This window comes from Poecilia reticulata, linkage group LG8 (assembly GCF_000633615.1).
Source record: "Poecilia reticulata strain Guanapo linkage group LG8, Guppy_female_1.0+MT, whole genome shotgun sequence".
NCBI classification, from domain to species: Eukaryota; Metazoa; Chordata; class Actinopteri; order Cyprinodontiformes; family Poeciliidae; genus Poecilia; species Poecilia reticulata.
Genome location: NC_024338.1, coordinates 18,411,300 through 18,430,960, shown reverse-complemented (window position 1 = coordinate 18,430,960; position 19,661 = coordinate 18,411,300). Strand labels below are relative to the sequence as shown.

Below are 19,661 nucleotides of genomic sequence, written 5' to 3'. Positions count from 1 at the left end.
AGGTGATGGACTAGACTCGGCTGGGGTCGCTAGGTGATGGACTAGACTCGGCTGGGGTCGCTAGGTGATGGACTAGACTAGGTTTTTTCTTTTTATGCGGTTGGGATTTTTTAATACTGTTTTAAGTTACTCTTAAGTTACTTTTGTCTTATTTCAAGTGTACTGAGATATTTGCACTAGAAACTAGGCCAACAATACTTTCTGAGATTTTGTGTATTTGCAGCGTGGGTATAGATAAAGGACATTTAAAAGCCTTAGAAAGCCTTACGTTTCATGAAGTCAGCTCTGGTAGTTGGTTCGGGGATATTTGGCTCATACGGTGGCAGCTTTTCTGGAGTGAGACAAAGGCATGTTTATTAGCATTTACCAGGATGGGTGAATCAAAACAAACATAATTTGGTGATTTTACCTTCTGCAGCGCTGCTTCCTTTTTTCCCTAGACATTTCAAAACAGAAAGCAGGATTATATTGCAGTCACTTTGAGCACATATGCTCTCATGCTTCATTGTGTTCAAGTGTAACACATTTATTTATACGAATTAAAATACTCCTTGGTATAAGAAGGCCTACTTTCCTAGACAATAGACATAATGTAAGTAGAAAACTGGTGGGACTGTTAGCTAGTGTCTACCATCAGTGCGCCCTCTAGTGGATTCATCCGGGACAAAAAAAGACACATTTTTATAATAATCACATCTTTTATGATATTAACTAAATGTGTTATCTGACTTTACACCACTGTATACCATGTGTTCATGAGAAAAACACATTTATTCTCTCTTTTCTCACATTTGATTACTGATTACTGATCACTGCGCATCGGCTCATACGTTTAATTTTCAGTAGCAGTCCAGCAAAGGCAGTTAAACTACTTTTATCTTTATTTATTATTATCTTTAGATCTTATATTATGACAACATTGACAAAAATACTCTCCCTGGAGGTATTTCTATTAGCACATGCAGATCGTACAGTGGGATCAGCTCACTCTTCGGTTACCTAGCAACTCACTCACTCTTTGGTTACCTAGCAACAGCCTGCTGAGTAACTGGCACAGCAGTAGTTTAAGGTTTCCCAACCATTCCTCACAACTGCTTAGAAATAAAAAACATCGGCGTGTAGAGAAAACTCTGGATAAAACAGGAAAGTCATGCCATCAGTTTGGCAGAAGTTTAGATAATTAAAACAAAAAAAACTAATCACTAATTATCGATATTGACTGATGATAAAACGAGAGGAAAAATGGCAACTTGTCTCTATCTGTGTCTGACATGTGTTCTTGTTTATCCGAGGAGATGTTTGCAAACTTTTTAAATAAGAAACCACTTGATATATAAAACCGTCACATTAACAGAACGTACGGACACCATGTTCCAAATGTTCAACATTAGAAGAGGCAAAGGTCGACGGTGGCGTGTCGGGAAACGGGCGAGCCAAACACGGACGACCGCGTCAGTCTTATTTAACCACGCCCTCTGTTCATTAAATGAGACAATGAAGAAGACAGAGGGAAAAGAGCGAACGCCGCAGACGGATCAGGAATGAGACGTCAAGCCGGTGGCGAGCTGGAAGACTGAAAATATCCAGGATGTTCCACGGAACAGCAGGAAGCGCCAGCTGGGATAGACTGACTCCATGATGGATGGCCTGACATCGCAGCAATAGAGACATGAAGGACACGTGGCAGGAGGATATTTAAAGGAACCGGCGCTTTAAAAGGGATAAAGTTTGGTACAATTCAGTGTCTGAACACTGCAAAAACACAAAACCATGAGTCTTATGGTTAAAGTGTTTTTATGTTTATATCTGTCCGATGTTTCTTTACTTGTAGCTGCAATTTGTTTCCACAGCTCAAGATTTAATTTGACATCTCCTGTAGTTTTAATAACTATTTCTACACTGTAAAAACATGAAATCTTACCAAGTATTTTTGATCTGGTTTCCACTTTGCAGTGGAAACCAGATGCAAACCATAATATGGTATGCAAATACCATATTAAGGTATTTGCATACCTTAATATGCTTAAAATAAGACAAACTAACTTGCAAGATGTAGAATATTTAGGTCAATAATGTCTTGTTATTGATGAAAAACTAACAGTTCCACTTATAATAAGTGAAATAATCTGCTAGTATAACTACTACGTTTTTATTCATTTATTTTTTAATCAATATTAAGGAATTGTTTACTTAAAACAAGCTCCTGTATCTTACTGAAAAGTTACTTGTAAGTTGGTTTTGTCTTATTTGAAGTTCATTACCATATTTGCACTAGAAACAAGACCACAGTGCTTGGTAGGACTTTGTGTTTTTGCAGTGTTGGAAGACATTTGACTTTATAACCTCTCAACACTGCAAAAACACAAAATCTTACAGTGTATTTTGGTCTAGCCTGTAGTGCAAATATCTCAGTACACTTTAAATAAGACAAAACTAACTGACAACTAACTTTTCAGCAAGATATAGGAGCTTGTTTGAGTAAATATTTTAAATAAATTCTGGTTTCATTCATTATTCCACTTGTAACATGGAAAAATGTCTTGTTATAAGGAAAATAATCTGCCAATGGATCAAGTACTTTATTAAAATCAGCATTAAGAAATTAATTACCTAAATCTTTTGCAGTGTTGAAATCCAATCGTGATGGAACACTGCTTGGGTTGCTAGGTAACGGGGCTGAGCTAGGCTGGGGTTGCTAGGTAACGGCACAGTGCCCATGGAATGTGACTTCACTGCAAACACACCAAATCTTACCGAGTATTTTTGCCTAGATTCTAGTCCCAATATCTTAGTTGTGTAAGAAAATTCATAAAATTGATTTTTTTTTAAAAGTGCTGGTTCCACTGGCAGATTATTTCACAACATTCTCTCCATGTTATATGAGAAGTAATCTGCCAGGTGAACCAGTACTTTTCCACTTATATTAAGGGAATATTTACATAAAATAAAGTTATTTTGCTGAAAAGTTAGTTTTTTCTTATCTCAAGTGTACTAAGATATTTGCCCAAGAAACTAGACAAAATAAATGCTTGTTTTTGTTTTGAACGTATTCTGACGGATTTTGTCTCAAATCAACAGTCCGAAGTCACATCACAGTCCCGCTAAAAGGTCAGCCGCACGTCCTTGGATGATTCATGGGAATTGTTTGTTTTGGACAGCCGGGCCAGCGGACCTTTTCCTCTCCAGGACTCTGGTCTCATTGGGACGGAGCGACTCGACTGGGCAGATCGGTTTCAAAACGTCCCACTGAGGCAGCAAGATCAGAGGATAAGAACATGAGGGCCAGATCTGGTCTCATCCCACAATGTTTTGTCTGGCGTCAAGTCTTACCGGCTGGAAAATGGAATAAAGGTACGGAAGGATTCTGGAGAAATTTTGTCCTTTGATCTGACTTTCTCATAAAATAAATCAACAAAGCAAAATTCTGACGCCATAAATCACTTAAGGAGGATTTTGTGTTTCTTTGTGCTTCAGTCAAGCGGCCATAAATAACTCTGATATGAGCTTTTGCATTTTGTTACTTGAATTACTGTGCAGCATTTCACACTTCATTACTGCAGCAGCAGGAGGATGGATTAGTAACAACTGGGCTGGAGGCTGGAGGTGGCGTGGGTTATGTCAGCTGCTGGCATGGACTGAAAGGGCCAACAAAACATTAAACTGTTGACTTTAACCTCAGAATCCTGTCAAATCCGAACAAATAGCCAAATATTCTTAGCTTTTTGTCAATTATATTGTTAGCATAATCACAGAAATAATCACATTATCGTTTTCCTTCTTGGATTTGTAAACCTGGACTTGATCCAATGAAAGTCTGTTCCAAATTTATTTGGCAGATTTGAGTTTTAAGACTAGATTTTTGTGATGGTGCTTAATCAGCTAAAACAATTATGATTCTGAGGAAGAAAAAGTCAGAATTCTGAGGGGAAAAAAGAATTTTGAGAAAAATTTTGAAATTCTGAAAAAAAAAGTCATAATGTAGGAAAGACAGAATTTTGAGAAAGTCAGAATTTTGGGAAAAAGTTGGAATTCTGAGAAAAGTCCAAATTCTGAGAAAAAACAATTGAGAAAAAAGTCCGAATTTTGAGAAAAATTTCAAAATTCTGGGAAAAAGTTGGAATTCTGAGGGGGAAAAAAAATCATAATCTAGAGAAAAAACAGAATTTTGAGAAAAAGTCGCAATTCTGGGATAAAAAAAGGTCAGAATTCTGATAAGTCAAAATTCAGACAAGAAAAACAATTGAGAAAAAGTCAGCGTTCAGAGATAAAGGTCAGAATTTTAATTTGTTTTCCCAGTGGCCGTGATCGTCTTCCGCAGAAACAAGACGTCTTCAAAGAAAAGCATCTGAAAGACGCATCGAGTGGTCATGTTGCAACAGGTCAGGATTACCGGAGGCGAATCAAACGGCGATGTGACACCGAGGCGGCCGCTTTCTCAGTAGCAAAGCCACACACTTTGTTGACATGATTAATGGTCGGGGAAACACTGGCATGGTCCGAGGTGACGACGGCCGTTTGGCTCGGAGCTGGACTGCCGGGCCGGCAGGTATGAAGACACTCAATAACGGCAAATAAACAGCCTAATAAAACCGGTGATAAAACAAAGTGACGAGCAATAAATCAGTGTGAATCCGGGACGGTTAATGTCAGAAAAACAAAGCGACCTTTCATCTGAGCCCGGCGGCGACACTTTAAACAACTAATCAGAAACACGAAGGAGCAGAAATCAAAACGGCTTTTATCCAATTACTGGTTTCAGGGCTGAAAAGACTAATTGTGATGAATCAATAAGTGAAATAATCAACTAATTTAGTAAATGATTAATTGTTAACTGGAGCCTATTTGGTGAAAAAACAACCTAATCAGCGCAGTAATTAACCCAAAACTCATATATATAAGCATATATATTTGAAATAACACATTTCTCTATAAATATATTTAGTATTTTAGCCAAAACTCCTCAACTGGCAGTTTTAATTTCACCTGGTGAAACTTCCCTGAAGGAATGCTGCTTTTGTATTTCATGCAATAAAATGTTTATTTTCCTATTTTAAAAGGACTTAAATTATTACTTTTTAATGTATGTCTAAAATGTTTTAAAATGAAAAAGTGCTATTTCCACTGGTAGATAAAACATGGAACAAGGAAATAATCTGCCAGAGGGGCTAATACCTTTCATTCATAAATATTAAGGAATTATTAACTTCAAACAAAATCTTATATTTTGCTGAAACGTTATTTATGAGTTAGTTTTGTCTTATTTTAAGTTTACTAAGATATTTGCACTACAAACTATATGAAAAATACTTATCAAGTTTGTGTTTTTGCAGTGTAAAAAGTCATTAAAACAATGGTTAGTATATAAAGTGTTGAACTAAAAAAACTAATTTCATCTTTAAGTGAGAAAACATCAGACAGCATTAAAATAAATGTATGTTAATAAGACACATGAAAAGATTTAAGATGTATTATGGAAACGCATTCAAATTAAATAGAAATGCAAACAGAACGAAACAAATTGATCAGTAACGAACTTAAAATGCGTAATACACTGCAAAAACCAAGTATGTTGGATCAGGTTCTAGTGCAAATACCTCAGTTCACCTGAAATACGACAAAACTAACTTTAAATAACTTTTCAGCAACGATAGTGAAATAATCTGCCAGCGAATCTAGGATGTTTTATTAATATTCAAGAATTATTTTCTTAAAATAAGATAGAATATCTTGCTGAAAAGTTGTTTGAGTTCTTTTAAGTGTAATAAAATATTTTCACCATAAACTAGACCAAAATACTTGGTATGATTTTGTGTTTTTGCAGAGTAATGTGGCTAATAATAGTAACCAGCGGGGATGATTGGGAACCGGTTGGTTCCGGTGGGACTCCGTTCTTACCTGCTTTCTTGGGGACCGGCATGGTTCTGTTTGGCTTCGGGCGTGCAGCTGTCGTCAAAGTGCTTCCTGGTAACTCCAGGGCTCACCTTTATCAGCTTGTGATGAGTGAGGAGGGGCAGACTGACGAGCCGTTTTTTTGTCGGATCGGATGGAACCGTCCCAAAAAAAAAGGACGATCCCGTCACTTGAAACTCGTGATACGTTTTACTGGGAACCGGGCTGAAGTACCGAGGACATCCCAACCATTCCTGCATGTTTGCATTCACTCGCACAGGAGGGACACGTCTGCGTCGTATTAAATGAGATGATCAATTAATGTATTAAAGAAAAAGAGGGTGAAAAAACATGCAGCCCTGTGCCCTTTGGAGTCCTTTTAACGGAGAGAGAATGGCCGCTAACGATTAAACTGATCCCGACTCCAGATGCCGGCAGTGGGGTTATTTTCCGTTTGTAGGGTGTGAGTCGTCACTATGTGAGAAGGAAGCCAGCTTCTCACCGGGTAGCTGTCAGCGGTCCCAGATCCCATCCATCAGGAGCTGCTGCCGTTGCACCCTAGACTTCTGACTGGGAACAAACTGTACCAACAGATGTTACATCGGAGGACACAGCTGGAGGACGGTCTTCACCTTACAGATTGTCCTGATTCTATCAGTTTTCTGCCTTTAAGGTGGCCTGCTGTGCTTCCTGAAACAGGTTAAAATGGTCTATACAAAACATGTTCATTCCTTTTTTTTTTTGTTGTTCTCACAAAATCATTCTCGGATAATTAAATCTGGTTTATAATGAGCTGTTTCAGGTCGTCTTGTCACTTTAAATCCAAATAAGCCTCTGCTGGCCMCGCCCCCCCCCCCCCAATGCATTGTTTACATTTGATGTGAAAATGGCTGCAAACAGATTAGCAATTATACCAACATAAAGCTGCAGAAAGCAGCCATTGAACAGCGAATACAGCAGTAAAACCAGCTGACCAAACATTCTGGAGTTCTGTTTGGGTTGCTAGGGTAACGAGGCTGGGCTCGACTGGCGTTGCTAGGTAACGAAGAAGTGCGAAGAAATGTCACTCAACACAAAACCTCATCAAGTATTTTTGGCCTAATTTCTAGTGTAGATATCTTAAGTCTTTTGAAATGAGAGAAAACTAACTTACAAGCAACTTTTCAGCAAGATATGAGAGCTTAAATTAAGTCAATAATTCTTTAATATCAATGAAAAAAATAACTATTTCCTCCAGCAGATTATTTCACATATAACCAGACATTTTTCCCATGTTATAAGTGAAATAATCTGCCAGTAGAACGATTTCTTTTTCATCAACATTAAGAAATTATTCACTTAAATCAAGCTCCAATATCTTGCTGAAAAGTGACTGTTTTGTTTTATCGTAGAAATTAGACCAAAAATAACTGGTAAGATTTTGTGTATTTGCAGTGTGGAGCTCTGTTTTGGTTGCTAGGTTGCTTTTAAGCGCTTGGGCTGTTTTTAGAGGCAGTTGAGACCCAAGTAGAAGTACAAAAATGTGCCTAATGTGTCCCCTGCAAGGAAATATCCCTGACCAGAAGTAATGCTACTACATAAAACCTAACTGATGAGTAGAAAGCAAGCGAAAGTTTCACCTTTGCTTTCACACCGAAATTTTCCATATTTGTTGTGATATTTTAATAGTAGTGAAGTTCCTGGAGAACATAGGGAACCATAACAGTATTCATATTATCTTAGGCTGTTTTCACACCTGATAGTCCAGCAGACTCAGTTCATTGTGGGACCAAAATTTCAATATTTGCTGCTGCTGCACTTTGCTTTAATTCTGTACTGTATCAACCCATCCAGACTAATTGAAATATCTGTTCCCGTCCTCACCTGTGGTGGCGCAGCACCAAGAACCACAGAAGAAACAACACAAAAACTTCAGAAGAAGGCACTGATCACAAGAACCTTGGGAATAAAATGGAGTGGTGGTTTTACTGCTGTGTGCACTGTACAATGGCTGCTGGAAGAGACAGCCATTGTCCTTTCTCCTGCTAGCTCTGGACTCTCAAGTTTGTTTTGGTTGTATTTACCCAGTATCCCCTCCACTGTTGTCCACTTCCTGCTTCTGGGGTGGTCTTTGGTTCACTTGACGTTCACATATGCATTTTAACAGCACCAAAGTCCACTTGAACTGAACCGAGACCGAGTTTTGTAGGCAGACCAGAGTTTGCTTTTTTTGGTTCGATTATGCCAGTGTTTTTCAACCACTGTGCCGCGGCACACTAGTGTACCGTGAGTGATCGTCAGGTGTGCCGTGGAAATTATCCAATTTCACCTACCGTATTTTCTGGACTATAAGCTGCTACTTTTTTCCTACACTTTGAACATGTGGCTTTTCTGTGGATTTTTTTTCAACCACCAGGGGGCTCTTTAGCAGGAAGTGAATCATTGGAAGTCAAAATTGGAAATCAAAGAAGAAAGCGCTAATTCTAATTTAGAACAAGCACATGCTAGCAGCAGGCACGACTGAGAAATGTTTTCAAACTCATATGATGTAGCTTCTAAGTTGAGGAGTATCAATCTGGCAGGACGGGAGGGAAATAGAGCCGCTGCACGTAAACTCAGCGTGAACAAAACCGGATTTGGAGACGGAGAACTGCATCCTTAATATATCCAGCAGTTATTAGGACGCAGCCCTCTGCTGCCCTCTGCTGGGTCCTGATGGGAAACCCAGAGCGGCAGAGATAGCAGCGGCCTGTAGCCCGGTGCGGCTGATATATGTAAGTTTCCAGGAGGGAGTTCAAAAAATTGGAAGGTACGGTTTATAGTATGGTGCGCTCATAGTCCGGAAAATACGGTAATTGGCCTTAAAAGATTTTTTAAAGATTATCTGCCAATAATGCCATCTTTGAGTGTCTCTGCTATAGTAGTGACTAGCGGCGGAATCATGTAATTTTCTTACCACTAGATGGCAGTAGGTACCGAACATTTTACATTAAAACAAGAATTAGTGATGCATGAATGCTGCTACATTCATGCATCACACACGACATTGTTGTGTCACTGTTCAGGGTTATTTCTGAAATGGACATGTTAAGTGCAATTTGAAATAAGAAATGTAAGATATGCTAAAGAAAAATTTGTGTTTATTTGATTCCTATTCAAGACACTTTGATAAGAATGACTATATATTTAACATAGGTGGATACAGAGTATCTTTGTTTACATTTTTGGTTGGTGGTGTGCCTCGTGATTTATTCAATTAAAACAATTAACCTTGGCTCAAAAAAGGTTGACAAACACTGGATTATGCATTCACCCCTCCCCAAACGAACCAGATTTTCCAGGAAAATGAACTGGAGTTCAATTAAAGTGAACTAAACAGAGCTGGTGTGAATTCATCCAAACATTACAACATGCCCTCTGTGTGAGGGATGAGATCTCAACACCAGTCTTCCCTGCTGTCAGCATCTTAGTTCAATCTGTTTTGTTTCAAAGCCTTTTGGGAACTAGATCATACCCTCAACAATCACAGTGAACTTCACCGCCCAGACTGGCTGCTGCATAACCTTAAACACTCGTACTGCATGACACGTTAACATGATCAGGCACTGGTGAAAGATATAGCAACATGCAGGGAATACAATGTGTGGAAGGCAAAGGAGACCTGCTGGGCTGCTTTTAATAGGCTTTCAATAAGACGTCTCCTTGTAATCCTCGTACTTTCTTTCTCACATGACTTAGAGGTCAGCGACTTTCACCTTCTCACTTGTCTTGAAGTGGAACAGTCATTGGGAGGACTAGTTCCAACTGGTTCCATTCGGTTCCAACCAGTCCCAACTAAATCCAACCACTTCCAACCTGTTCCAACTAGATCCAGTCAGTTCCAACCGGTTCTAATCAGTTCCAACCGGCCCCAACCAGTTCTAACCAGACCCAACTGAATCCAACCACTTCCTACCAATTCCTACCTGTTCCAGCCAGTTCTAACCAGACCCAACTGAATCCTACCAGTTCCTACCAATTCCTACCTGTTCCAGCTAGTTCTAACCAGACCCAACTGAATCCTACCAGTTCCAACCAGTTTCAGCCAGTTCCAACCAGACTCAACTGAATCCAACCAGTTCCAATCGGTTCTAACGAGATCCAGCCAACTGGTTCCAATCAGATTGACGTCTGGACTTTGACTGGGCCATTGCAACAACTTACCTCTATTGTCAGCAGCTGAAGACAAAGACAGGAAATAGTTGGAGGATTATGGTAACGACTTACCGGATGAACAAACTTATTCATGTGTGATTTTAATCACGTTTCTTATTTATTGGAAACATCACAACTGCAAAATTGTTTTTTTGACATTTTAAAGTTTTGCTCTCATTTGTAATGGAAATGCAAATAATGAAAAACGAAACAACAATGCTCACCTGCAGCAGTGTGATCGGAGAATTTGACTGATTAAAACTACACTCAAGGTAGTTAAAACAAGGTTTTCAGCCACTTTTCTTCTTACAAAACCTGGTTTTAGTTGGAGTGAATGAACTACTGATCATTAAGCGTAATTATCATCTCAGCACGTTTGAGCAGTTCAACACCTCCAACAAAAAGAGATCATTCTGCGACTAAACTCTTTAAAGACAACATGAGCAGATTTACAGCGTGAAAACGACAGATCAAATTAACTCTGCCAGCCCACTTTTAGCGAAACACGAACCTCCAAACCGCCTACTAATCACGAGATGTCAAACGAGAGGTGTGTGAGAACCGCGGGGTCCGCCTGACACGGGGTGTCATGCTGACCTCGGTCGCCAAGCAACCGTGATTTATGACACCGTGTTGCAGCCGGTATGTCTCCCCCCTTCTCTGCACCTCAAGTAGCACCATTTATCTTTTGTGACAATGAAATATGCGCAGATATTAAGTCCTCAGGTCTGCAGAGACACTGACTTGTAGATAATTTAGGGAATAAATATAGTTTCCCTGCAGCAGAGGGTTGGAAGGGAAATTCAGTAAAACTGAACTGAGAATTTTAACTTTTTTCTCAATTCTCACTTTAACTCATAGGAAACGTGTTTTTTTCTCAGAATTCTAAATTTTTTCTCAGAATTTAGAGAATAAATATAGTTCGTTCTAGGGCTGTGTAATAATATCGATTTTGCGATATATATTGATATTTTCTTTCCTAGAAAAAAATCGATATTCATCCTCAAGAATCGTAACATCCAACTGTGACCTTGCTCACTCACTGCTTGCTTCGCCGGGAGAGTGATTCGGTCATCAGGCTTAGAGTGATTCCTTCAGATGTTAAGTGTTAAAAAGGTATCAAACTATTCAGAGCAGGTGCTTGGTGAACTTTATTTACTTTATAAATGCATGTAAGCTACAGTTTGTACTGTTTCAATTAAAAGAAACATGTTTTCTCACCACTTCTTTGATTCATTTTGTCCAGCTGTCGACTTTAAGTCTGYGTCCAWCCAGAGCCAGGTATTGTGTAGTTGGTGCTTTTAATCAGTTTTCAGTTAAATTAATTCAATCCAACTCTATAACAGTCACAAAATGTCACCAAAATCACTCTGTCCCTCTAAAATCTTTCAGAAAATCGCAAAAGTGTATTGAATTGTATCGTTTTCTGAATATCGCAATATATATCGTATCGTGAGCAGAATATCGTGTATCGTATCATATTGTGAGATTATTGTATCACTAGTTCTTTCCATGCAGTTGACAGTTTGTATTGCAAGGAAAATTCAATTAAGCTCAAACTGAATTGAGAGTTGTAGCCTTTTGTCACTTTAATCTCATAATTTTAATGTTTTTGTTTTTAGAATTCTAACTTTAATGTTAAAATACAGACTTTAATCTCAGAATTCCAATGTTTTCTCAGCATTTATAGAATAAATATAGTTCGTTCCCTGCAGTAGAGGGTTTGTGCGGAAGGAAAATTCAGTTTAGTTCAAATTAAATTGAGAACTCTCACATTTTTTCTCAGAATTCTGACATTTTTCCTCAGAATCAAAATTGTTTAAGCAAATTCAGGCAAATCTAGTCTTAAAACTGAAATCTAGCAAATAAATATGGGACAGGCTTTCGGTGTCGATCAACTGTAGGTTTACAAATCACATAGCAAGGAACAAATATTTATGTGATTATTTTCATATACCAACAACAAAAAGACAAACACTTTGGGATGCTTGGTTATTTATTTGGACTTTGACAATATTAGAATTCTGAAGGATTTTTCTTTGTGGCCCCAATCTTCTTCCGTAGGTTTGTAATGATGGGAATCACCGTTTTAACGTTTAGCAACAACAATAAGAAACAGTTTAAATCTACCAGAACCCCTGAAAAGAACCAGAGGAAGAGCAACAAGTTTAAGGGTTTACTTGATAAAAATGAACATAAAAATAATGTAAGAAAACTTTCTTGAAGGTCAATAAACTTTAAATTATAATGAACATTTAAACCTAGAACATTTTAAATATCCAAAACAAGACAAAACAACAAATACATTGAACTATAAAGTCTCTGTAAACCAAATTGTCGTTTAAAAACACCAGACTGCAGAGTTTCATCATCCACTTTTTGGTAGAAAGAGAGAAAAGAGTTTGTTTTAATTTATCATGCAATTAATTGATTTATAGCTTATTGAGACAAGCCTAGCTGCATAAACAAAACCTTACAAAGTACTTTTAGTTTCTAGTGCGAATATTTTACACTTAAAATAAGACACTAACTTACAAGTAACTTATGAACATGATATAAGTCAATAATTCTTTAATATTGATTTTAAAAAATGCTAATGTTACTAGCAGATTATTTTACTTATATCACAGGACACTTTCCCCATGTTATAAATGAAATGAACCAGAACTTTTCTTCATCTATGGTCTAATTAATATCTTATATAACTTGTTTTTTCAGCCCTCCTGGTTCTGAAACAGACAGCGGAGGCGACGAGTGGATTTGGTCCCGGAGGAGCAAAAGGAACGGAGTGAGTCATTCTGAGAAAAATCTTTCTGGTGATTAGAAGAGACGCAGCTGAAGCTCCAAACTGAGCCTCTCAAAAATAAAAGGATGTTCCTCACAGTTAGAGCTGTGGACTAAAAACAGCTGGACACGGAGAAACGAGGTGATGTAATGTTGACTCGGGGATCATCCCTGAAATACAGAGACAGATCCAGTCAGCTGGTCCCAATGGATCAACTGGGAGATGCCCAGTAGCTGCGTTTCCTTTTACCTTAAAATTGAGCAATATCACATTTTGAAAATAAATGTGCTTAATGGAAACACATCACTTCTGAAAAGACTAATTTTGTTTTTTTAGTAAAAAGTTTTTGCGGTAGGATTAGATTGTTTTTTGGCCGCATCAAAATTACAGCATTTCACAAAACTGCAGAGAAAACACTTTTTTCATATCATATGAGTCAACAGGATGTTACTACTGGCAGAAACGACAAAGACGTAGACAGGAAGTGGTTGGAGGATGATGGTGTTTCATGTTTTTAACGACTTATTGCATGAACAAACTTATTTACGTGTGATTTTAATTGCGTTTCTTATTGAAAGGAAAAACAGCAATTGTATTTTTTTCCGACATTAGCAGAATATCGACAAAGTTTTGTGCACATTTGTACTGGAAACACAGCTACAAATAGTTTGTGTCTCTCTGACATATCTGATACAGAAACATACATTTTATGAATACTGGGAGTTATAAGTGATGTAAAAATTGAAAAAAAGACTTTTCACATAAAACGCAATAAAAATACAGTTTCTGGCAAGGAATAAGTTAGGATACCCTCAGATTTATTCCCACTTTAAAAGTCAAAATGTCATTACTCTGAATTATGAATGAAGTTTGCACTGTTTAAAGATCCAAGACATTTACGAGATGTTTCAGAAAAATCTGAAACATTTTTTTCCTTTAGTCTATAAATGTAAGGGTCAAAGCAGCAGCTACAATACTCAGCTTTGAGGCAATAAAGAGTCAAAACATGTCAAATATTCCGCTTATAGTATCTTGTAAAAACACATCTGTACAGTTGAAGTATGTAAATTTGTTATTATATTGTCATGAAAGGCTGTTTTCATTTCCATTTTATTCATAAAATGGAAATGAAATGAACTATGAAATGTATAAACATTTCAGTTTCAATATGTTTCAGAGCTAAATATTTAGCTATTGTCCAAATTCACTTGCTGAAAAGTTCTCAAAGGAGTTTAGATGTTCGTAACGCCAGCTTTTATTTTGATAGTCCACTTCCGCTTATATCGGTAAGTGAATTAGAAAAACATCTATTTATCTTCGAATTAACTTTCTAACTATTTAGTTTGAACCTGTGACATTTATGAATGTATTAATAACATGGTGAAAATATGACTGCGTTAATCAATTTTTTTTCCTCTTATGATGCCATAACCGAATAACCGAAATTGCTAGCTAGCTAGCTTGCTATGTAAATTTTTGGCTGCTGGTTTTACCGTTTTCCATATTTTAAAACATAATTTGAAATTACATGGACAATAGGAATGAATTTACATACAGTAATTACTACATTTTTATATAGTTACAAGTCAACTGTATATTATTTTTACTTTACAGAAAAACTTAAAGCCGGATGGTCCAAAAATATGACGGTCTCCAATAAAACGGCAACCTCTCCAGCAGAGGGCGCTAAAGGCGTCGTTTTGATTAAATTATCAATAGTTTAATTCTAAGATTTGGCAATTTCGTATTTAATTTCGCTAATACAGAACACCTGTCTTCTGGTCATATCAGATTATACTTTCATTAAGACTTTAGAAGCTTTATTATTCAACCTTTATTCCCCTTTAAGTACAAGTTTATCAATAAAGCAGATTTAAAAACAACTGGAATGTTAATTTTACAGAACATGAATCTGTAGTAAAATAAAAAAACAAAGACAAAGTAATAAATACTTTATTTTTTACATTAGTAAAAGTGCAGTCGCCTGCGGGTCACAAAGTTTCTGTACAGATTTCAGATGCACAACAAATATGCTGCTCCTTAAATAGCTTTATGTACAGCAGATCAAATCTGAGAATTTTTATTCAGTGAATGTTACCGGAAAAAACCCCAAAACAAACAGTTGATCATCGACCTCCTCCGTTGGCGGCTCCACCGCCAGCGCCGCCGCCTGATTGGTCCTGGGCGCCTGACATCATCAGGAAAAGAACGAGAGGCACGATGTACATCCACTGCAAGAGAAGAAAAACACACCTTGTATAAATAACTACTGTAATTTACATAAAATTAACTGTGATCACTTGCATGTATTTGGTAAAGGTTGCTGATTTGTTTCCTCCCAGATGAGGTCAGATTTATTTCTCAACAGAAAAAGAAAATGATGGAATATTCCAGGAGGGTTAGAGAGTAGAGAGTCAAACACCAAACACTTTTAGGCTCCACTAACTTTCTGGAGGTTTGGATTCGGTCGATTTTAAGAAACTATCAGCCTAAAAATTTATTTGGTCTTAGACTTTTGAGAAGGGCTAACAGAAGAAAAAGAAGGAAGAAGTGAAAAACTACAGTTTGTGGTTAAACACAAACAGAAGAGAAGAGGAAGGATGAAGAGGAGGAGGAGGAGGAAGAGCCACAAGTAAGGAAACTGTACTTCAGTGGGAATCAGCTCTGCTATCTGCCGCCCCCTGCTGGGGGCTGTGCCGAATTGGTGAGCATGAGGAAGATGGCACCTCCCAGAATCAAATACCACTGGAACACAGCAACAGAGTCACTGGACACACAGCGAGGCACAAACACGGCACAGAACAACACCAAGGCAGCAGCACGACCGGACCGGGCCCGACCACACAACAGAACCGGGTCGCAACGGGCCACAGGAACCGGGCCAATAAAATGACCAGAAACAGCTCTGCTTACTGCAACGGCGTATTACGACCACCAGACAGAAAAAAACATCAGTAGATTTACACCAAAACAGGAAGACGTTTTTAGATTAAGAGAAAATGTTCTAGAAAAAAACGCGGTAAATATTTGGGTTTCAAAAGTCGACAGTTTTCTGACAAAACTCAGAAATTTTGAGATTCATCAGAAATTGTCTAGAATTTTTTTCTTTTGGATATTTCTGAATTCGAAAAGCCAAAAATATTCCAGAAAAAAAAGAAGAAAATTCCAGAATTTTTTGAAGAAAATTTCTGAGTTCAAAAAGTCAGATTTTCTAGAAATTCAGTTTCCCAAGTCAAAAATTCATTCCAGGGAAAAAAATAGGAAATTTCTTAGTTTGAAACATTGAAAGTTTTCTAGAAAACAACTTGGAAATGTTGACCTTTTCAAAGTTGAATATTTGCTACAAAAAAAATCTCAGAAAATTTCTAGAAAAAACGTGGAAATTTCTGAGTTTGAAAAATGTAAAATTACTAGAAAAAAAACTTTGAATTTTGAGATTAACCTAAAAAAAATTAGAAAAAAATGTGGAAATTTCTGAGTTTCAAAAGTAACTTGGAAATTAAACCTGAGATTAATGTCAAAATTTGAGTTATTTGTAAAAAAAAAAAAAAAAAATTCAGACTCTTTGATGTCAGAAACATCAAAGTGTTTTGGGGTGAATTTACTCCTTTTTCCTTTAAAAGGCCCTAAAACTCCCTGGTGCTTTAAATTTGATTTCAGATGTAAATGAACTAACAGGTGAAAGAAAGTAAGTCTGCAACTTAATTATTTTAGTTATTAATGATTGATTGTCAGAATATTAATCAGAATATTAAAAAAAAAATCTCCAGAGTTTTCATTTAACCACTTAAGCTTTTTGTATTCAATAATATAAATAAATGTAACTATGCAAATAAACACTTTAATTCCTTTTTTAAGTAAAAGGAAAAAAATAACCTAAAAGCCAAAAGCAGCATTCCTTCAGTGAATCTGAACCAGGTGAAAAAAAACATTACAAACAAAAGTGTTTTTATCTTAAATTCAAAATGTATATATTTTTGTACAGTTTTAGTTTAATTCCTGCTCTGAATGTTGTTTTTTCAGTAACGGCCCCTGAGGCTCTATTCTCCAGTTCGCGATTAATCAATAACTAAATTAGTTGTTGATTATTTAAATAGTCGATTAATTTCAGCCATGGATGAAAACTTTGCAGCTCTGAAATGTTTCATAATTTCTGTTCACATTAATAAGACAGGCTGGAAAAGCAGAAAGCATCGTGTTATTTTAGCCAAAAGCAGCCGACGCTTCAAGCTTCCTCTGTCTCTGCAGAAAGTCAGGCTGAGCGAGAGAATCAATAAATATTGATTAGAGGGTTCAGGGCTCCAAAACGCTGAGGACAAATAACATTGTTCAAAAACGTAGAATAAATTATCCCACTGCAGCTAAAATATGTTGATCATTATGGACGATTAATTGATTAAATCGATTAATCGCTAGACAAATTGATTAATTGCTAAATAATTTAATCGATTTAATCAAATTTTTGTTTTTTGAAGATTTCACTTTTGGAAAATTTAGATTTTTTTCATCTTCAGTTTCCAAAGTTCGGAGTGATGTCAGCGCACCCAGGGCGGCCATCTTGTTTTACAGCCTCTCTTTACTTTGGATTTGAATTCATGTTAACTCTACAACAAAACATTAGGGCTAGGCTACGACCTTTTTTATGATTACAATAAAGTCGTAATGTTACCAGAATAAAATCGTAATTTTACAAGAATAAAGTCGTAATTTTACCAGAATAAAGTCGTAATTTTACGAGAACTCTTACATGAAAATTAAAAGCTTTAAATGAGGAAAGTTGAGCATCTTGTGAAGTTTTAGAGATAATACTTTACATTTTAACACTAAATTATTATCAGCAGCAACAGCTGAGTCTATTTCCAAAGAACAACACAAACTGAGCAGATCCTGAAAATTCAAAGCTTTTTTCTCATTAAAAATGTTTTTTTCTTGTAATTTCCAGAAGTTTTTGGTGAAATTTCATCTTTATTCTGTTAATAATATGCCTATAATCTCTTCAACCAAAATTCTCATAGCCTGGCGCTAATAACTCACAGATGTTTTAAATAAAAACAACTCTGAAAATATTTTCTGTAAAATAAAATACAAATAAAAAAATCTATTAAAATCGGATTTGGTGTGGAAACACAAATCTGAGACTTTACCTTTAAGCCATATCGCCCAGCCGTATTTATAAGGTTTATTTCTTATAGAACATCAGTCAGTGGAAGCTTTCAAGTGCTTGGTGCGTCAGCCAGCTGCCTGGCAGTGCACAGCAACAAACTGTCTACACTATGAGCCATAAAACAGTGATGACCTAACATCTGATCTGATATTAGACACGCTAAGCTGTGCATTAACTGTGACTCTTTAAACCTTTTATAAACCCTGGCAGCTTCACTCTTACGTATTTGGCGAAGAACGATTTCTGCTCCTGTGGATTCTTTCCTTTCTTCTCAGATTCTTGTTCCATCCGTTCCAGGAACAGCGCCGTCTCCGGTCTGGAAAAACAAAACAAAAAACAAAAGCAGATTTAAATTACTCAGTTTAAAAAATAAAAAAATTACAAAGTTACAAAGTAAGAAAACAGAAAAACGCGCTGACGTTTTCTTTGTCGCAGCAAATTACATGTAACTAAGGAGAAACATGAAGATCACGGGTGTTCAAAGTGGCGGTTCCGGGGCCATTTTTGGACCCTGACCTGACTTTATGCGGCCCTCCCAACCACAGCTCAAAAACAGATTAAATAAATTAGGACAAAACTGTGATTTTTAAATCAAAATCTAGTCTCATACATGTTGGACGCAACACAAAGTGATCGTCTTTTCCAAGCTTTCTGCTTTCCTTCTGTTGTCATGGTAACCAGGACCACAGCGACTCGTCTAAATTACACCAAATCTGGTTTTACTTGCTGTACTAAAACGTTTTGAAATGAGGACTGACGTAGATCCTGTTTTTATTGGGGAGAATTAACTCAATATTTTTTTCAGTTTCCTTCAAATCGAAGACAAAACAATAAACAAACTGGATTCCTTTCATTTTACATAAAAACATTTGAAGTTTTGCATCTACAAAAAAACATCAATAAATCAAGTTACTGTGTTTAATTAAAACAGTTCATGCTTCGTTTATTGTTGCGTAAGTAAAAAAAAACGATCTTACTTTCTGTTTCTTCTGAATCAGAACCAAATCAAGCCTCACATCAGCTGTAAAGGAAACCAAGCCGTGAAGGTAAAGACTGACCCTGGAGCGTTTACAGGCGCCATGATGCTCAGAGTCGTGTTGAAAACCTCCAGGTCGACTTCATCCTCGACCTCGGCGCCTCTGCAGGCTCCAGGTAAGGTTACTATGGAGACGCCGATGAGGTATCCCGACACGTCGGTGTGGAGCGTGATCACGTCGCTCAGGTGGGACTCGACCATCGCACACTGGGAACCACAACAACAAAACTCCTTCACGGAACGTAAAACTGAGCCTTCATTTTGGTGACTTCTGACTCGTTTTTGCTGCCATTTTTGAAGCTGAACACATACGGCTCTGACGAACGCTGTGAGGTAACCGTCCATCTGCCACTCCGTCTGTCTGTCCGCCTGGAGGAAAACCCGAGGCACTCGGATTCTGTACAGGCCGTCGACTGCAGCCACTTCCTGAGGAGACCAAACCAGACAGATCCGTCGTTTTTTAAAAACCAAAACAAAAAAACCAAAACAAATCCGTCGTTTTTTAAAAACCAAAACAAAAAAACCAAAACAAATCCGTCATTTTTTAAAAACAAAAACAAAAAACAAAAACAAATCCATCATTTTTTTAAAAAACAAAACAAAAAACAAAAACA

The 19,661-nt window shown here is 37.2% G+C and overlaps 2 protein-coding genes across 3 annotated transcripts in view; both read right to left on the bottom strand.

Annotated features, from left to right (window-relative positions):
* LOC103468977 (tripartite motif-containing protein 16-like protein) overlaps positions 1–6,234 on the bottom strand; it is a 9,500-nt gene extending 3,266 nt beyond the window's left edge. The window contains exons 1-3 of the mRNA XM_008416411.2: positions 5,896–6,234; positions 410–436; positions 269–331 (exon numbers count right to left, since the gene is read on the bottom strand). Of these exons, the coding sequence (XP_008414633.1) occupies positions 269–331; positions 410–436; positions 5,896–5,917 (112 nt within the window). The 5' untranslated portion in view covers positions 5,918–6,234. The remainder of the gene's footprint in view (positions 1–268; positions 332–409; positions 437–5,895) is intronic.
* Positions 6,235–14,785: 8,551 nt separating this feature from the next.
* Positions 14,786–19,661, bottom strand: part of emc10 (ER membrane protein complex subunit 10) — a 7,044-nt gene continuing 2,168 nt past the window's right edge. Inside the window, exons 4-8 of one of the 2 annotated variants that reach the window (XM_008416413.2) lie at positions 19,360–19,473; positions 19,070–19,254; positions 18,234–18,327; positions 15,495–15,592; positions 14,989–15,078 (exon numbers count right to left, since the gene is read on the bottom strand). In XM_008416413.2, coding sequence (XP_008414635.1) covers positions 15,515–15,592; positions 18,234–18,327; positions 19,070–19,254; positions 19,360–19,473 — 471 coding nt within the window. In that variant the 3' untranslated portion in view covers positions 14,989–15,078; positions 15,495–15,514. Of the gene's footprint in view, positions 15,079–15,494; positions 15,593–18,233; positions 18,328–19,069; positions 19,255–19,359; positions 19,474–19,661 lie in introns of both variants that reach the window. The other variant, XM_008416412.2, reaches the window with a different exon arrangement.